General features: G+C 27.8%; 2 protein-coding genes and 1 pseudogene across 3 annotated transcripts; 2 read left to right on the top strand and 1 right to left on the bottom strand.

The window, feature by feature from the left end:
- Nucleotides 1-665: 665 nt before the first annotated feature.
- Nucleotides 666-4,216, bottom strand: LOC124826966 (receptor-like cytosolic serine/threonine-protein kinase RBK2). The gene is made up of 8 exons (XM_088097240.1): nt 4,087-4,216; nt 3,649-3,996; nt 3,309-3,560; nt 3,065-3,222; nt 2,043-2,122; nt 1,661-1,796; nt 943-1,092; nt 666-842 (listed from the first exon to the last, which is right to left on the bottom strand). The coding sequence occupies exons 1-8, from the start codon at nt 4,214-4,216 to the stop codon at nt 666-668; spliced, it is 1,431 nt and encodes a 476-aa protein (XP_087953366.1).
- Nucleotides 4,217-5,265: 1,049 nt separating this feature from the next.
- On the top strand, nt 5,266-6,408 carry LOC148194540 (uncharacterized). Its single transcript, XM_088095735.1, has one exon. It carries the CDS (start codon nt 5,584-5,586, stop codon nt 6,406-6,408), a length of 825 nt encoding a protein of 274 aa, XP_087951861.1. The 5' UTR covers nt 5,266-5,583.
- Nucleotides 6,409-11,281: 4,873 nt separating this feature from the next.
- LOC124826968 (phosphoglycerate mutase-like protein AT74) lies at nt 11,282-14,098 on the top strand (annotated as a pseudogene). Its single transcript, XR_015781346.1, has 2 exons — nt 11,282-11,860; nt 13,393-14,098. The product of XR_015781346.1 is annotated as a phosphoglycerate mutase-like protein AT74 (transcript).
- Nucleotides 14,099-14,163: the final 65 nt, after the last annotated feature.

Raw genomic sequence — 14,163 nt, 5'->3', positions numbered from 1 at the left:
AACATAAAAATAATATATTTAAATTTTTTGAAACATGATGTTATTGATTAATTAGGTTTAATCATTCCAGGTTTCCATTTTTCTGTTAATGTTAGAAGTTGCGTATCAGTTTCTTTAATTTCTATAGTTTCAATTGAATCATTATTTTCTAAAAATTAAAATAATCACATGACAGATTCTTTAATAATGTAGTACATATTAGTGATAAGGGTTTGATTATTTTAATTTTTCAAAATTAGAAACTCAATTAAGATAAAATAATAATTAAGAGTCTGATATGCGATCTCAAAATAAAATTTTCTTAAATACTCTCAAACTTTATGAATGAACTAAAATTACTCATTTTGAACTTCCTAAAATAGAATTTTAATAAATATTTAATTGAAAAGTTACAAATTTATTAAAGGCTCAAACCATAATTAAGCCTTTTAATTATATATTTATATTTAATAAATATCTTTGTAATATATACTTTAATATAATTAATACGTGATTATTAATATTAAAACAAAAACAAATTTTAATTTCAATTTAAATTCTAAAATTATATTTAATCATTTTCATGTTACCTTAACACGGGATTCATTTCCATGACTCGATGACACTAAAGAAGTTTACCTCGAGAATTTTATACATCTATGTAGTCCTAAAAACTAGCAATGTCTTTAGTTCTCGAGACCCAATGCAATCTCTTGATGCCGCTTGAGATCTCTTAGAAATTTTGTTGAGTTGTATTCTTGCACATCTAAGAGCTCTTCTGAGTACGTTCTTTCCAAAAGTCTCCTTCCACTTGCTCGTTTAGATTTCATAACATGTTGTTCCCCTCTTAGTAGCGCCACAATCTGCATATCCATAAAAAACTAAGATCAATCTTTGTATTTTCTTCTCTTTTTTCTTTTCTTTTCACCGTCTCCTTGTTCCTTTCTTAATTTTCACACTTGCCTGCCTCATTCTGGGGCGTAAGATAGGACTCTGTTCAATACACAGCGATGCAGTTACAATTACACAACCCAACTTCCCTTTATCATAATCATCACCAAGTGAAGGATCAACAAGGTCCTTTGTATGATTGTCACAAAGCAAAGGTTTTGCCTATATCACAACAAAAGATAAAACGTTAAGGTCTGCATGCATGCATGTGCAGCTATACAATAGATAATATAAGTTAAATTAAGTTTTAAGTAAATAATTTAATATATGTGTATTTTCAATTGATTTCTTATTAACTTTTTTTCTATTGGATATTGACAATATATTTTACAATTCAGTCTTATTATTTAATTATTTTTTTTATTGAATGACGTGACTTTATCTTGTCCATTATCTTACTTTTTTGGAAATATGAAGTGTTGTGATTAATATAAAACAATATTATAATTATAAAATAATAAATAAGTTTTAATTTAATATTTTATATTAATTATAAATTTTAAATTTTTTAATATTTTAAAATAAGAATGTAAAATAATGGAGGCAAGAAAATAATCATGTCATCCCAGTCACAAGAAATTAAATAATATATAGATGCTTAAATGAAAAATATAATTTTTTTATATATTCGATAAGTAAAATTTTTAGTAAAGATTTAATTAAAGATACACATTGACAATTTGAAGCTTAATTCAGTCTATAATATATGGCTTTTATGAAAATGATTTACCCATAATACAATATTTTGCTGCAAATCATTCAGAGCTGGGCGCCCGGATATGATCTCCAAAAGCAGGACCCCAAATGAATAAACATCAGTTTTTTCATCTACTATTCCGTGCATGAAATATTCAGGAGCAAAATAACTGTCAAGTGATTCATCAGGGAAACTTATTAAATCATCATGAGAACCTAAACTCTGATAACTTTTTTTCACTGCTTCTTTTCATTTTCTCTTTCATTTTTCATAAAACTAAAAACTAGTAAGACAACACATTTTGCTTTCAGCATTTTACAAAGCTTTAAAAACATGTTGCACAAAATCTTGAATTGAAAAATGGGAATGCCAGACTTAAAAGAATACCATCAGTAACTTTTTTTTATTTACATACCCAAATGTGCCTTCAAATTTTGATACATTATAGTGAGTCCACTGTTCAGGTAACCACTTTGCAAGCCCAAAATCACATATCTAGAAAACAATTAAATTATCAAGGAAGTGATATATAAAAAACAACCAGGAATATATACAACCTTAAAACACTCTTTGATCAAGTTTAATAGTATAACATAAAATGCAACAAGTCATGAAAGGTAACATTTAACAATTAACACAGAACATGACATGAAAACTCTGTTAAAATATTATCTTTTGGCAAAATTTGAAAGAGAAAAAGATAATAAGGATAATTAGAAAACAACATCTTGCTGCTTAATTAGTGATAATACAAGGAGACATTTTCATGAGCAATAGAATATAAACTTAGTTTTTTTTATGAGAAGATGCAAATTTGCCTCTTATATTACTAAAATAAGCTGATTTTTAAAAAAAATATGAAAATAGACAAATTATGTAATTCACACAAAATTTCATATAAAAATAGACAAATTTTAAAAATATTATCCAGTTGTGTACTCTCTAGACGACTTCAATTTTAGTATACTTAAAAAGTTGATGTCATGTACTCTTTAAACGCGTTTTAATCGATTATGAGAATTGATAATCGTAAAATTATAGTAACGTGGGTGGGATAGACAACTTATTTTAAAGCCAGTGTATAAGAGTAGACAATTTCGACTTTTTCAAATATAACAAACTTAAAATCATCTCAAAGATGCACACTTTCTTCTATAAGTCAAATGGAAATTGTGCAATTTATCTATTTCATAAATTTTAAAACTGTGTACTTTCGTAATATATGAGACAAAAGACAAAAGCCATAAACTTAACTTTGCCTATACATACATTGGAAAACAACATAAGATGATTATAACAGCAAAACGTAATATAAAATTGATAAAACTAATATAAGTTGATTATAACAGCAAAACTCGTAAGATAAAATTGATAAAACTAATGACTAAGCTAACACTCCTACACAGACGACAAGTTTAAACCAAGTTTAGTGAAAACCTGTGGCTCAAAATTATCCGTGACTAGAATATTCTCTGCCTTAATATCTCTGTGAATGATTCGTCTGTGACAACACTCATGCAGATAGAGGAGACCATCAGCTATTCCCAGAGCAATTTTATACCTTTTACTCCAATCTAGTTTGTTTTTATCTGAACCTGGAATACATAATGACAAAATAAACATGAAATACGTAGTAACAACTTTCAGGTACGAGGATACTAGAATCAAAATAGGTACAAACCATGAAGAAGAGATCCTAAACTTCCTAGTGTAGATAGTTCAAAGACAAGATGCATTTCTCTTTCTACACAACATCCAACCAGCTTGGCAGTATTAGGATGGTCAACGTGAGCAATTACGCCTAACTCAGATAGAAAGCCCGCAGTTTTTTCTTCTGTGGTTCCTTTATTCAATTTCTTCACAGCTACTAATTGTCCATCTTCGAGACACCCCTTGTAAACTTCAGCAAAACCACCTCTTCCGATTATATTTTCTACATGTAAAAGAGCAAATATATAAGAGTGAAAAATGAGTATCAGAATCAAATTTTGACCTAATTAGGGTGAGGTTTCATTTCATACCACTGTCAAAATTGTTGGTCGCTTTTCTGAGGTCAGAAAGGCTAAAAGTGACCCAAGAAGAGTTGAAGTTACATAGCTTGCTAAGAGCGTGATTTTCTCTAGTACTTCTGCTTTTCCATTTTGGTATCTTTGGAACACTAATATTGGAGAGGGTCCCTAGCCGTTTAAAAGATTTTTTCTTGAAAAGTTTGAAAAAATTGGTCCAGTTAGAGTGTGCCCTTGTGCTTGAACAACTTTTTTCTGGTTTAGTAAATATTCGAGAATCAAAGTCTTTCATGTATACTTCTAAGACTCCTCTTGGTGATGCCCCATTCTCTTTCTCTTTCTCCAATTCTAAATGCCTCAAATCTGGGAACATAAAAATGGAAATCATGAACAAAAACAAAAGAAGCCTTGAGTCTTCTCAATTGAGATGAAAGGTTAGGATTTGAAAAGAACCATGAGCAGAAGATGAGCAAGACAAATCTTTTTTTTCAGGTTTAAGATTTAAAGCATCCCAAAGTGAAACCTTTTTCGATTTAGTCGCATTTTCCTGGTCCCTGTAATTGCATGTCCCATTATATCTCATAACAGAAAGTTATAAACAAAAAATGGATATTGATTTTGCATGATCTTAGGGCAACATTTACGCGGAAGAAGAGACATGGATACCATAAACACTTTTCTAGCGCTTGCTTGGCCATGAAAGAGAAGAAAAGACAAAAGAGAACGATGCAACTTGATGGTTGGGAAACTGAGAGGCCCTTGTTGAATAATTAAACGTGTTTTATTTCTTTGTATGTTAGAATGTGCAGTGATGGAGATGGATGAAATCCATAATGGAAATCAGAAAAAGGATTAATTAGGTTAGATTGTGTTACATTAGACATTGATGAGATGAAAGCATGTTGTGTTGTGGCGATATGTGCTCTCAACCAATGACAAACGAGAACATTACAGACAGGGAAAGCCAAGTGAACGACTTACGAGGAACGAAGGTTTGGAGTAGAACCCACCATTAGTTTTATTAGGGTTACTTTTTTCGATTTTATATCTACTTAATCCTAAAAATATAATTAATCAAGTGTGTTATTAGTGAATTTAGATTTAAAAATAGAGGATGTGCACTGCCTCTTTCCTCAATAATAATAATAATCAGTTAATTATACTATATCTTTTGGTTACACTTAAATTATTATCTCAAACATATGAGATTTACATTTTATTTTTATTATTGTTAAAGATCCTATTTGGTGTCAAAATATGTATATATACTTATTCAGTTTTATACCTTAATTAGTATGTAAACATATGTATCAAAATTATATTTAATGTTCTATTTGAAAATTAATTTTCCAATTCCCTTAAAGAGATCCTCTTTAATATCATGCTTGTTTATTTACTTTAGACACTAGTGACACTAAAAATAGTTCAAATATATTCAAATAAATAATTTGACAACCTTGGTCAATAATAAAATAAATCACACAAAACATAACATTTATCACACTAAATATTATTACATACTATTTTTTACGTGTTCATGCTTTAACGAAGTCATTAGTCATGAAAAATAAAGTGAGGATGAGAATGTAGTTTGAATATGTGGAAGAAAACTAGCAATGTGCCACTGTGGGAGTGATCATAGGCCTATCTGAGTGGGACTCGGCACAATTTGCTAATTGTTAACTTTGTTCTTTCACTACAACTCGTGTTTTATATTGATATATAACCATCTTTTATCATTTCTTCTTATTTTTTTTCTTTCCATTTTCTTCACCTCATTGTTACCAAAACCATCTATCTTTGGAGGGTGAGAATATTCATTCTCACCTTCCAATCTTGCTAACATTTTTGTTCTTTAAGATTTACAATCATAAAGCACAATATAACAAAACACATAGGTACATATCTTTGTACAAATAATTTTTATATATATCCTTGGATATACACACAATGATGTCTTTCCTTTTGTATGTTCCTATTCTTCTTTCAGTTTCTTTTTCTTTCCTTTTGCATGTGTTTAAGAAATACATTCACCTTCTATCATTATGTCTTGCTGCCATCTTTAACACTATTTTGTATGCTTTGCATTATTCTTTATTGTCAAAACATATTGGACTAATAAAGGATATTGATAAAGATATTGAAAGTTTGATACCTTGTACAAAAGATAGTGATTTTCAAAGCATCGATATTAATGATGAAATTGATGATGATGAAAAAATTACTAAAGATGAAGATGAAGATTACTCTTGGAACAGGACAAAGTTGGAGGAGGATAGAGGAAACTTCCCTCCACCAATTTCATCGCTAAATGAGCTTGGACAACCTAGTTTCATTTTTGTACCAATAAGAAAAAATGGAAGGATGCAACTTAATAAAATAAGAATAAGAAGGCCGGAAATTCTCCATGCTACACGAGAAGATGGACGATTGAGGTTATTTCTCATTCCAGATCATAATGTAGAAGAAGATATAGAAGAAAAAAAGAAAGAGGAAGAGGAGGAGAAGGAGAAACAAGAACTAGTTGATGATGATGATGTAAACGAAAAAGAAAAAGAACAATTTATAGTAGAATCAATAAAGGAATATGAAGAGGATAAGGAAGAGGTTCAAGAGATATGCAGCTACGACCATAAGAATATTTGTGTTGAAGGATTGAAACTTCCCAGTGATAGTTTTATGAAATATTATGAAGTTCTTAATCATATTGTTCATCATCATAAGGCTCTTGGGAGGTATTACCATTTACCTATGTATGGACTTTCCTATGCATGAAATTAGTTGAAGACTCTAAATAGATTCATGTTAGGCATCATTGCCATTATATGAAGTTAAGTTTTGGAGGCTCACACATGGTATCTATACTTTTGTTTTATTGTATAGTTGTGATTGTATATTTTACTTATGTTTATACTTACTAAATTTCTCATTACAAAACATCCATGATCGATGTTATACTGAAAATGTATATGAACATAGTGAAATTATTTTCTTATTGGAGAAAAACAGTGTTTTGTGGTATATAAGTGTTATATATAAGAGTCTCTCAGTGATTTTAAAAGAGAGATCCACCAGGAAAATTTGAAAAATTACATGATAATGTTGTAGTTTCTATTCATACACTCCCGTAAAATCTAGAATTTTGTTTAGAAAAAACAACAACAAAAATTATGGAGCTGGTAGTCCTTCGTCCCTATTCTAAAAGTTCAAATAATAAGAAATTGAAAAAAGAAAAATATATGTCGAAGGATGCCTCTACTGCTAAATATTAGCTATTGGTATTCTTTTTTTGAAACTTTTAATATTAAAGACATTTTTTTTTTTATTTTCACTTTACAAATTAGAAACATATAAATAATTTCTTATTTGTTAATGTACATTTTGTTTGGAGGTGGTTATTTTAGTAACGATAATATTATTATTAATGGAAGACAATGAGAGATTTTAGTAACGATAAATAATTTCTTATTTCTTCTTATATAATTTTTCTTTCCTTTAAGTATAACTTTAATTTTTGTAGTAATTACTCTTTAAATAACTTCGTCTTTATCCATATGATCATCAGATTCTAAATTCAAGATTTGTGTTTTTCTTACATAATATTTTTGTTTATGTTTGTGGGTAAGGAGATGTTAGGAGATTTTAATTTGATATAGTTGATGGCTTGATTTTGAAAAATAAAAAATGTAATGATATTTTCTATTCTTCTCTTTACATACCGATTTTAAACTTATAATAACTTTATTTTAAAAGTAAAATTACACAAAATTTAATATTTAAAAATATATTATATAGTTTCTCACGTAAGCTATGATATGCGTGAAAAAGAAAAGAAAAAGAAAAAGAAAATAATTAATTTTTTAAAGACATGATTTAAAAAAAAAATTAAACTTCTAAGCTATGAAATGAGTAATAGAGTCAAAACAGATAAAGTTGAGTCAAACTTTATATTAAGTTTGAGTATCCTTTATTAAAAAAAAATTCTGATTCAAATTTATTTATTTGTTATAAATATTTTTAATGGTGTGATTTAAAAATATTCAGAAGTCTATTTCATTATAAAATCTTTAAAAGACTAGTAAACTTATTATATGGAATACGTTACTTATTTAAAAAATCTATTTTGTAGCTAGGTTATTTAAACGATGTTGAATTTATTTTTCAATGATTCTATAAGGTTGACTATTTATGTAATGCATATTAATTAATAAAATTAAATAAACGAATTTAGTGTATTATGAATAATTTAATACAATATTCCTAAAAAATATTATTTACATTTACATAGACTGATATGTTAGGATGAAAGTACTTTTTAGTATAAAGATTTAACATTCTTAACTAAATAAAACTTTATTAAAACTTAAGTTTAATCAAATTTATAAAAAAGTGTGTATGATTCGAACTTGATGTAAGCGATCATGGGATAATCCAACTTATTTTCTATCTTTAGTGATAACTCTTCTTGATAAATGTTATATTTAAGCTTAAAATATATTGTTTAAAAATTTTAATATATATAAAGCAATCTTTTTCTTTTTTTAATCATTACAATTATTTTCAAACAAACACTTTATACAAATAAAAATATAAATAGACTCATACTTGTGAATATTCTTCGAACTTATTTTTATTTTGATAGAAAATCTCTCCACTAAAGTAAGGTTACAAGTGTACATACAAATTTTTTCATTGGATATATAGATCAGGATGTAAAATATATTTGTCCGTCTCATCTCAGTCTTTATTCTCGTTATTGTTTAAATTTCTATAATAATCATAATTTAATAAATAACCTAAAAGAGTTAGTATTCAACTTTGTAACCCTTTTTTTTTTTCCTTACACACATTTTTTTTCTTCTCTTTTAATTGTTTTTTATTTGATCTATCATCTTCATGATTTTTTTTCTTTTAACACAATTTTGATTATACATTTCTCTCTATGTAGTTATCTTCAACGTATTATTAATTTCAGTTAATTAATTAAATAGTTTTTAAGGTCTCACATTTAATTGTTTCTATACTCGTTTATAGTGATTTACTTGCCACTTGCTCTTTCGTTATATATCATTGTTTTTATTCGAACAGTCTATGATAATGTCAACGAAAGAGTACGACCTTTTCTAAATTTAAATTCTTAAGAAGTACATAAAAACTAAAACAGAAGATGCTAGAATCTAGTAAATTGATAAGTCAAGTGAAGAGTCGTCACAAAATACAAAGATGTTAATTTTTTATAAGAATCAGAATTCTAATTCAATAACCAAAACAATTCTCTCTCAAATAATAATGCAAACGTATATAATATGACTCAAAAATGTTTACATAAATCTTTAGTACATCTATATATAGAGACATAAGTTTAAGAAAACCTAGAAATCCTAAAAGAAAGTTCAAAGATATCGGGTTCAAAAATAACTTGAAAATTTAGAAACAAAAACAAATTGTTTACAATTAAGAGAAAATTACAAATATTTTTAACAGTGTAAACTATTGTATAATTATGCTCAAGCTATGATTTTCATGTTCCTTGACCTTGTCATATGTCTTTTGAATTGCAATAGGTCTTCCTCAAGTTCTTTTTCTATAGATCAAAGGATAGTCCTTTATTAGTTTGTTCTCCAACTGATTGAGTTTACCTACTAAAAATACTCTGATACTTAAAGTTAGTTCAGGTTCGATCAATTAAGCAATAAATGATGTAATAAATGTATGGTAAAAAGTTTCAATAATCATATTTTTTATTTATATTTATAATTTTCTCCTTGGACTTGAATATGGTTGACCTAATAACAATCCAATTTCATTAAATCTGATTAGTAACCTATTTATATTAGCTAGATAATTAGTTGATTTCGATCGTAATCATCTATCTCCTTCAAACTTGGACGATCAATAAAGAAATTTGGTTACTATGTACCTTCTAATGACATATATAGTACAATACTCATTTTTAATATTTTTATTTATTGTTTATTTTTTCTACATGAGAATGTTTCACTTTCAATTTTAATTATTCAATTTTGTAAACACTCTTTATTTACTAGGTAATAAGAAAGAATTTATCTTCTTTATTCTCTTATATCCTGAATTTTTATTTCGAACTTTTTGTTTTACTCATATAACTTTTTATTATTTTTTAATGGTTCAACTAGATCGATAATTTATTTGGAATGTTTTGTTTTTCTATCTCCGAATTATTTTTCTATTTTATCAGACATTTAATTATATATATTTTCTCTTCATCCAATGGTGTACAGATTTGATATTTTTACTTCGTTTTAATATTTTTATTTGTTATTTCTTTTATCGTGTAGAATATTGTTTTAATAATTTTTTATATTTTAAAATTTATTCTCATAAATTTATATCACTGTAATTACATAAATTAATGTAATAATTTAATGTCATGTCTAAATTTGAATTATTATTAGGTTAATGTTTTTCTAAGCTTTATTAATGTATAAAAAATATTTCTTTATAATCTAGAGAAGAAAAATCTGAATAAATGGTATAAATATAAAAGCATATTAAGTCTAAAATTTATATAAAAGACAAATTCATTTTTATTAGAATACTAGAATAATAAAAGAAAGCGTTAAATATATTTTTAATTTCTAAATTGAAATATAAAATTAAAATTCAAACGTATCTTGGATTTTAATACATTTTTGTCTCAACTTTTAAAAGACAAATAAATATAATTTTTTTATCTCTGCGTTATTTCTTCATATGTTAAATGTGTTTTTAGATGAGATTTTAGTTATTTGCATCATTTAAAAAGAATTCTAGCTTAGCAGTTTAAAACACATTTAAAAAAAAAAATTAATGTTATTAAATTTAAAAAAATTAAAGAGTAAAATATATTAAAATTTGAAAGAAAAAAACAAATTCAAATTCGACACTTAAATTCAAAAATAAAAAGATACTTAACCCAAAAAAAATAATTATTCGTTGGCTTAAAAGTTGTGTAATGTACTAAAACTATTTTTTTTATTACACAATAGAGAAAATACACAGTTGTGTTTTTGTGTTTATATTTTTCTATCTAAAAAAGTAAAATTTTAGAAGTAAAATATAATTATTTCATATGAAAGAAATAAGGAATTGTATTTGATGAATTATCCAAATAGGTTTTATTAGAAAGATGGTATTACTATATATAATTAAATAATAAACTTATCTATTTTATACAAAATAAAATCATTTAATAAAAAGTATAAAAGAATATTCTGACATAAATAACAATGTTATCAATAATACTTGTAATTTTTGTCGTAACAAAGAAAAGTTTTCTGAACTAAAAATGTTTGTAGTTGTTTATACTTTTTAAAATTATATCATTTTTATAAAATTAGGTAAACACCGTGTCCGCTGATACAGTGGGGTTGAAGTTTGAAAAGAGTACAACATTCAAAATAAGAAAAGAAAAGTAATTAAAATTTTCAACAAAAAGCTACCAAAATTTATAGATGGGTGAGAAGTAGGTGTACACGCTTACGCCATACAGCTGCAGGGCTTGACCAGAGGAACTCTCCTAAAATCAAATTAATTTAATTATTATTAATATAAAATAAAGTCATTTTTACTGTGAAAACGGTTTTCTATTCATAATAAATATGTTGACATAGAGTTGTATATATATAAAAGCAATTAAATTCTGATATTTACAAAACTAGTAACAGTATTTGATTTTCAAAATCCGTTGCAGAAAGAAAGGGCGTGTCTGTTCAAATTCTGAAGTAGTTAGAACATTGTAAATTTGAAATTGAGGGAGAAAAGAAAAATATGAAGGGAGTGCTGCCGAAGAGAATAATTCTGATGAGGCATGGGGAGTCGCAGGGGAACCGAGACATGGCGGCGTACACCACAACTCCCGACCACAGCATTCATTTAACCGCGCAGGGTGTCGCACAGGCGCGTCAAGCTGGCGTCCGCCTCCGCCGAGTGATTGGCGGGGACGGCTGCTCATCGGACTGGCGAGTGCAGTTCTACGTGTCGCCGTACGCTCGCACGCGATCGACGCTGCGCGAGGTAGGTCGGTGTTTCTCGAAGAAGAGGATAATTGGCGTGAGGGAAGAGTCGCGGATTCGGGAGCAGGACTTCGGGAACTTTCAGGAGGAAGAGAGGATGAAGGTGATAAAAGAAGCCCGCGAACGGTTCGGGAGGTTCTTCTATCGCTTCCCCGAGGGAGAGTCCGCCGCCGACGTTTTCGATCGCGTTTCAAGTAACCTAACTCTCTCTTCTTTACCATTGGTCTACAAAACGAACTTCTCATTATCCTTCATTTTTTTATTTAATTTATCGATAAATACTTTAGCAGTTGAAATTATCACGATTTGAACGAACTTTCACAGAACTAATAATTCATAAGAGAAGAACGATAATTAGACTCGTTTTTCTTAGTTTTAATAATTTTCAATCCATGAAGACGCGTTTTAAAAAATGCTTCTCTGACATATTTAACTAAAAAAAGAGAGACTAATCTATGTTAAAAATCTTAGTGAAAACTTTTGCTGAGATCTTCTGTTCTAAAATCTATATTTTCTTTATCCACCTTTGAAAGAAAGATCTTGCTTAAAAGATGCAGACTTAATTTAAGTATGATGAAATGAAACTAATACATGTCCTTCCAACATAAAGGTTTTCTAAAGATCATTCATTAATTACTATTATAAGCAGTAATACCAATAATAATTTTTCTTGATATCAAACTTTAACATGAGTAATGTTTTTTCTCTATGAATTTGGAGAATGAAAGGGAATCAAATCGGTTCTCAAGCACAAATGTTACCAGCTAGTTTGATTATTATATTGAGGTATCAAACGGTTATGGAATAAAGTGAAATGGGTATAGGAGACGGAAAGGATTAGATAACAGAATAAATTTATATCTTTGCATATTTGAAAATGATAAATATATTTTTAATAGTTGAAATTTAAAGTAAAATTGGAATTCCTCTTTTTGAAACTTTTGATATATATTGTTCCAAACTTTAATAATAGACTACTATAATAATTTTAATACAAAAAAAAATTAAAAATTTAAATTGATTAAAAAAACTATATTTAGTTATGATTTAAATTTAAAGACAGCATAAAATATACCAATGTTTCATATAAAAAAGAATTTCAATTTTATATTAAATGTTCATTTACTAAAATATATTTAATTTTATTTTAATTTGACAAATGTGACCAATAATATTTTAAAATTTTAGCATATTTTATGACGTAAGATGTTGAAATTAAACAAAATTTTAAAAATAAGCTTCTGTTTTTTTTTTTTTCATTTAAACTTATTTGCCCATATCATTATTGAGGTTTAACGCTTTTCCATATTTTAATTTCTGAGTGTCAGCTTAACAAATTATATTACTATTTTTTTTTTTAAATTAAGTATATTTTACTTCTTTTTGTCTGAGTTTTGTCGGTCATTATGACATTAACATTTATCAGACTTAAACTAAGAAGTCAAATGTGTTTAATTTTAAAATATTAGTGATAAAATTTATTGAATTGAAACTTGTATGAAAAAATTTTGAATGGTAAAATGTGCAATTAGAGTCAAACTAAAACAAATTTCGTATTAAAATTTTTGTTGTCTAGTGTGAACTATTAGATAGTTCATGATTGTGTCAAGTAATCACTATGTTAAATATTTGTCAAAGTTTTTAGGAAAGTAATTTTTTCTTTAATATTAAAACATAATGGTAAAACGTGTCTGGATAACATTATTCCGTCTTGATTGGTTTACAGGTTTCTTTGAATCTCTGTGGAGGGACATAGACATGAACAGGCTTCGTCACGATCCTTCCAATGATTTGAATTTCGTAATTGTTTCTCACGGGCTGACATCGCGTATTTTCCTTATGAAGTGGTTCAAGTGGACGGTTGAGCAGTTTGAGGTCCTAAACAATTTTGGGAACTGCGAGTTCCGTGTTATGGAGCTAGGAAGTGGTGGTGAATACAGCTTAGCTGTTCATCATACAGAAGAAGAAATGCTGGAATGGGGACTCTCTCCTGAGATGATAGCTGACCAAAAATGGCGTGCCACGGCGTGCAGGGGTGACTGGAATGATCAGTGTCCCTGGTACCTTGGGGAGTTTTTTTGATCATCTTACAGACTCTGATGATGATGATGCTCCTGTGGAAAATGAAGGTGATCCTAATTCTTTAAGTGTATGTACATAGTGTGCTTCCCATATTGGTTTATAGATTGATTTGTTTTAAAGTACATGAGAAGGGGTTCAATAGGATGGAAGGAAACTAGGAAAGTGATAGTTTACTCATAGGTAGTCTTTTGATTGTAGGTCGACTACGCAACTTTATTCTGTTTGTAGGGCTTTGTATAATTGTATTAAAGCTTCTTTTACTTCTTGTCACGATGGCAAAGCCTGCGTTATCATTGTTTACAAAATATTGCAATGTTTTAATCTGAGTTCAGTATGGTTTCTATGATGGATATGATGAATCTCGGCACGATCATTTTGTTCAGTATGGTTTATTAAATTTCTCTGATTCATTTTC

This window comes from Vigna umbellata, chromosome 8, assembly GCF_029865625.1.
Source record: "Vigna umbellata cultivar VRB3 chromosome 8, Vumbellata_1.0, whole genome shotgun sequence".
NCBI classification, from domain to species: Eukaryota; Viridiplantae; Streptophyta; class Magnoliopsida; order Fabales; family Fabaceae; genus Vigna; species Vigna umbellata.
Note: the sequence above shows the minus strand (reverse complement) of the source record. Positions and strands in the feature narration are given on the sequence as shown.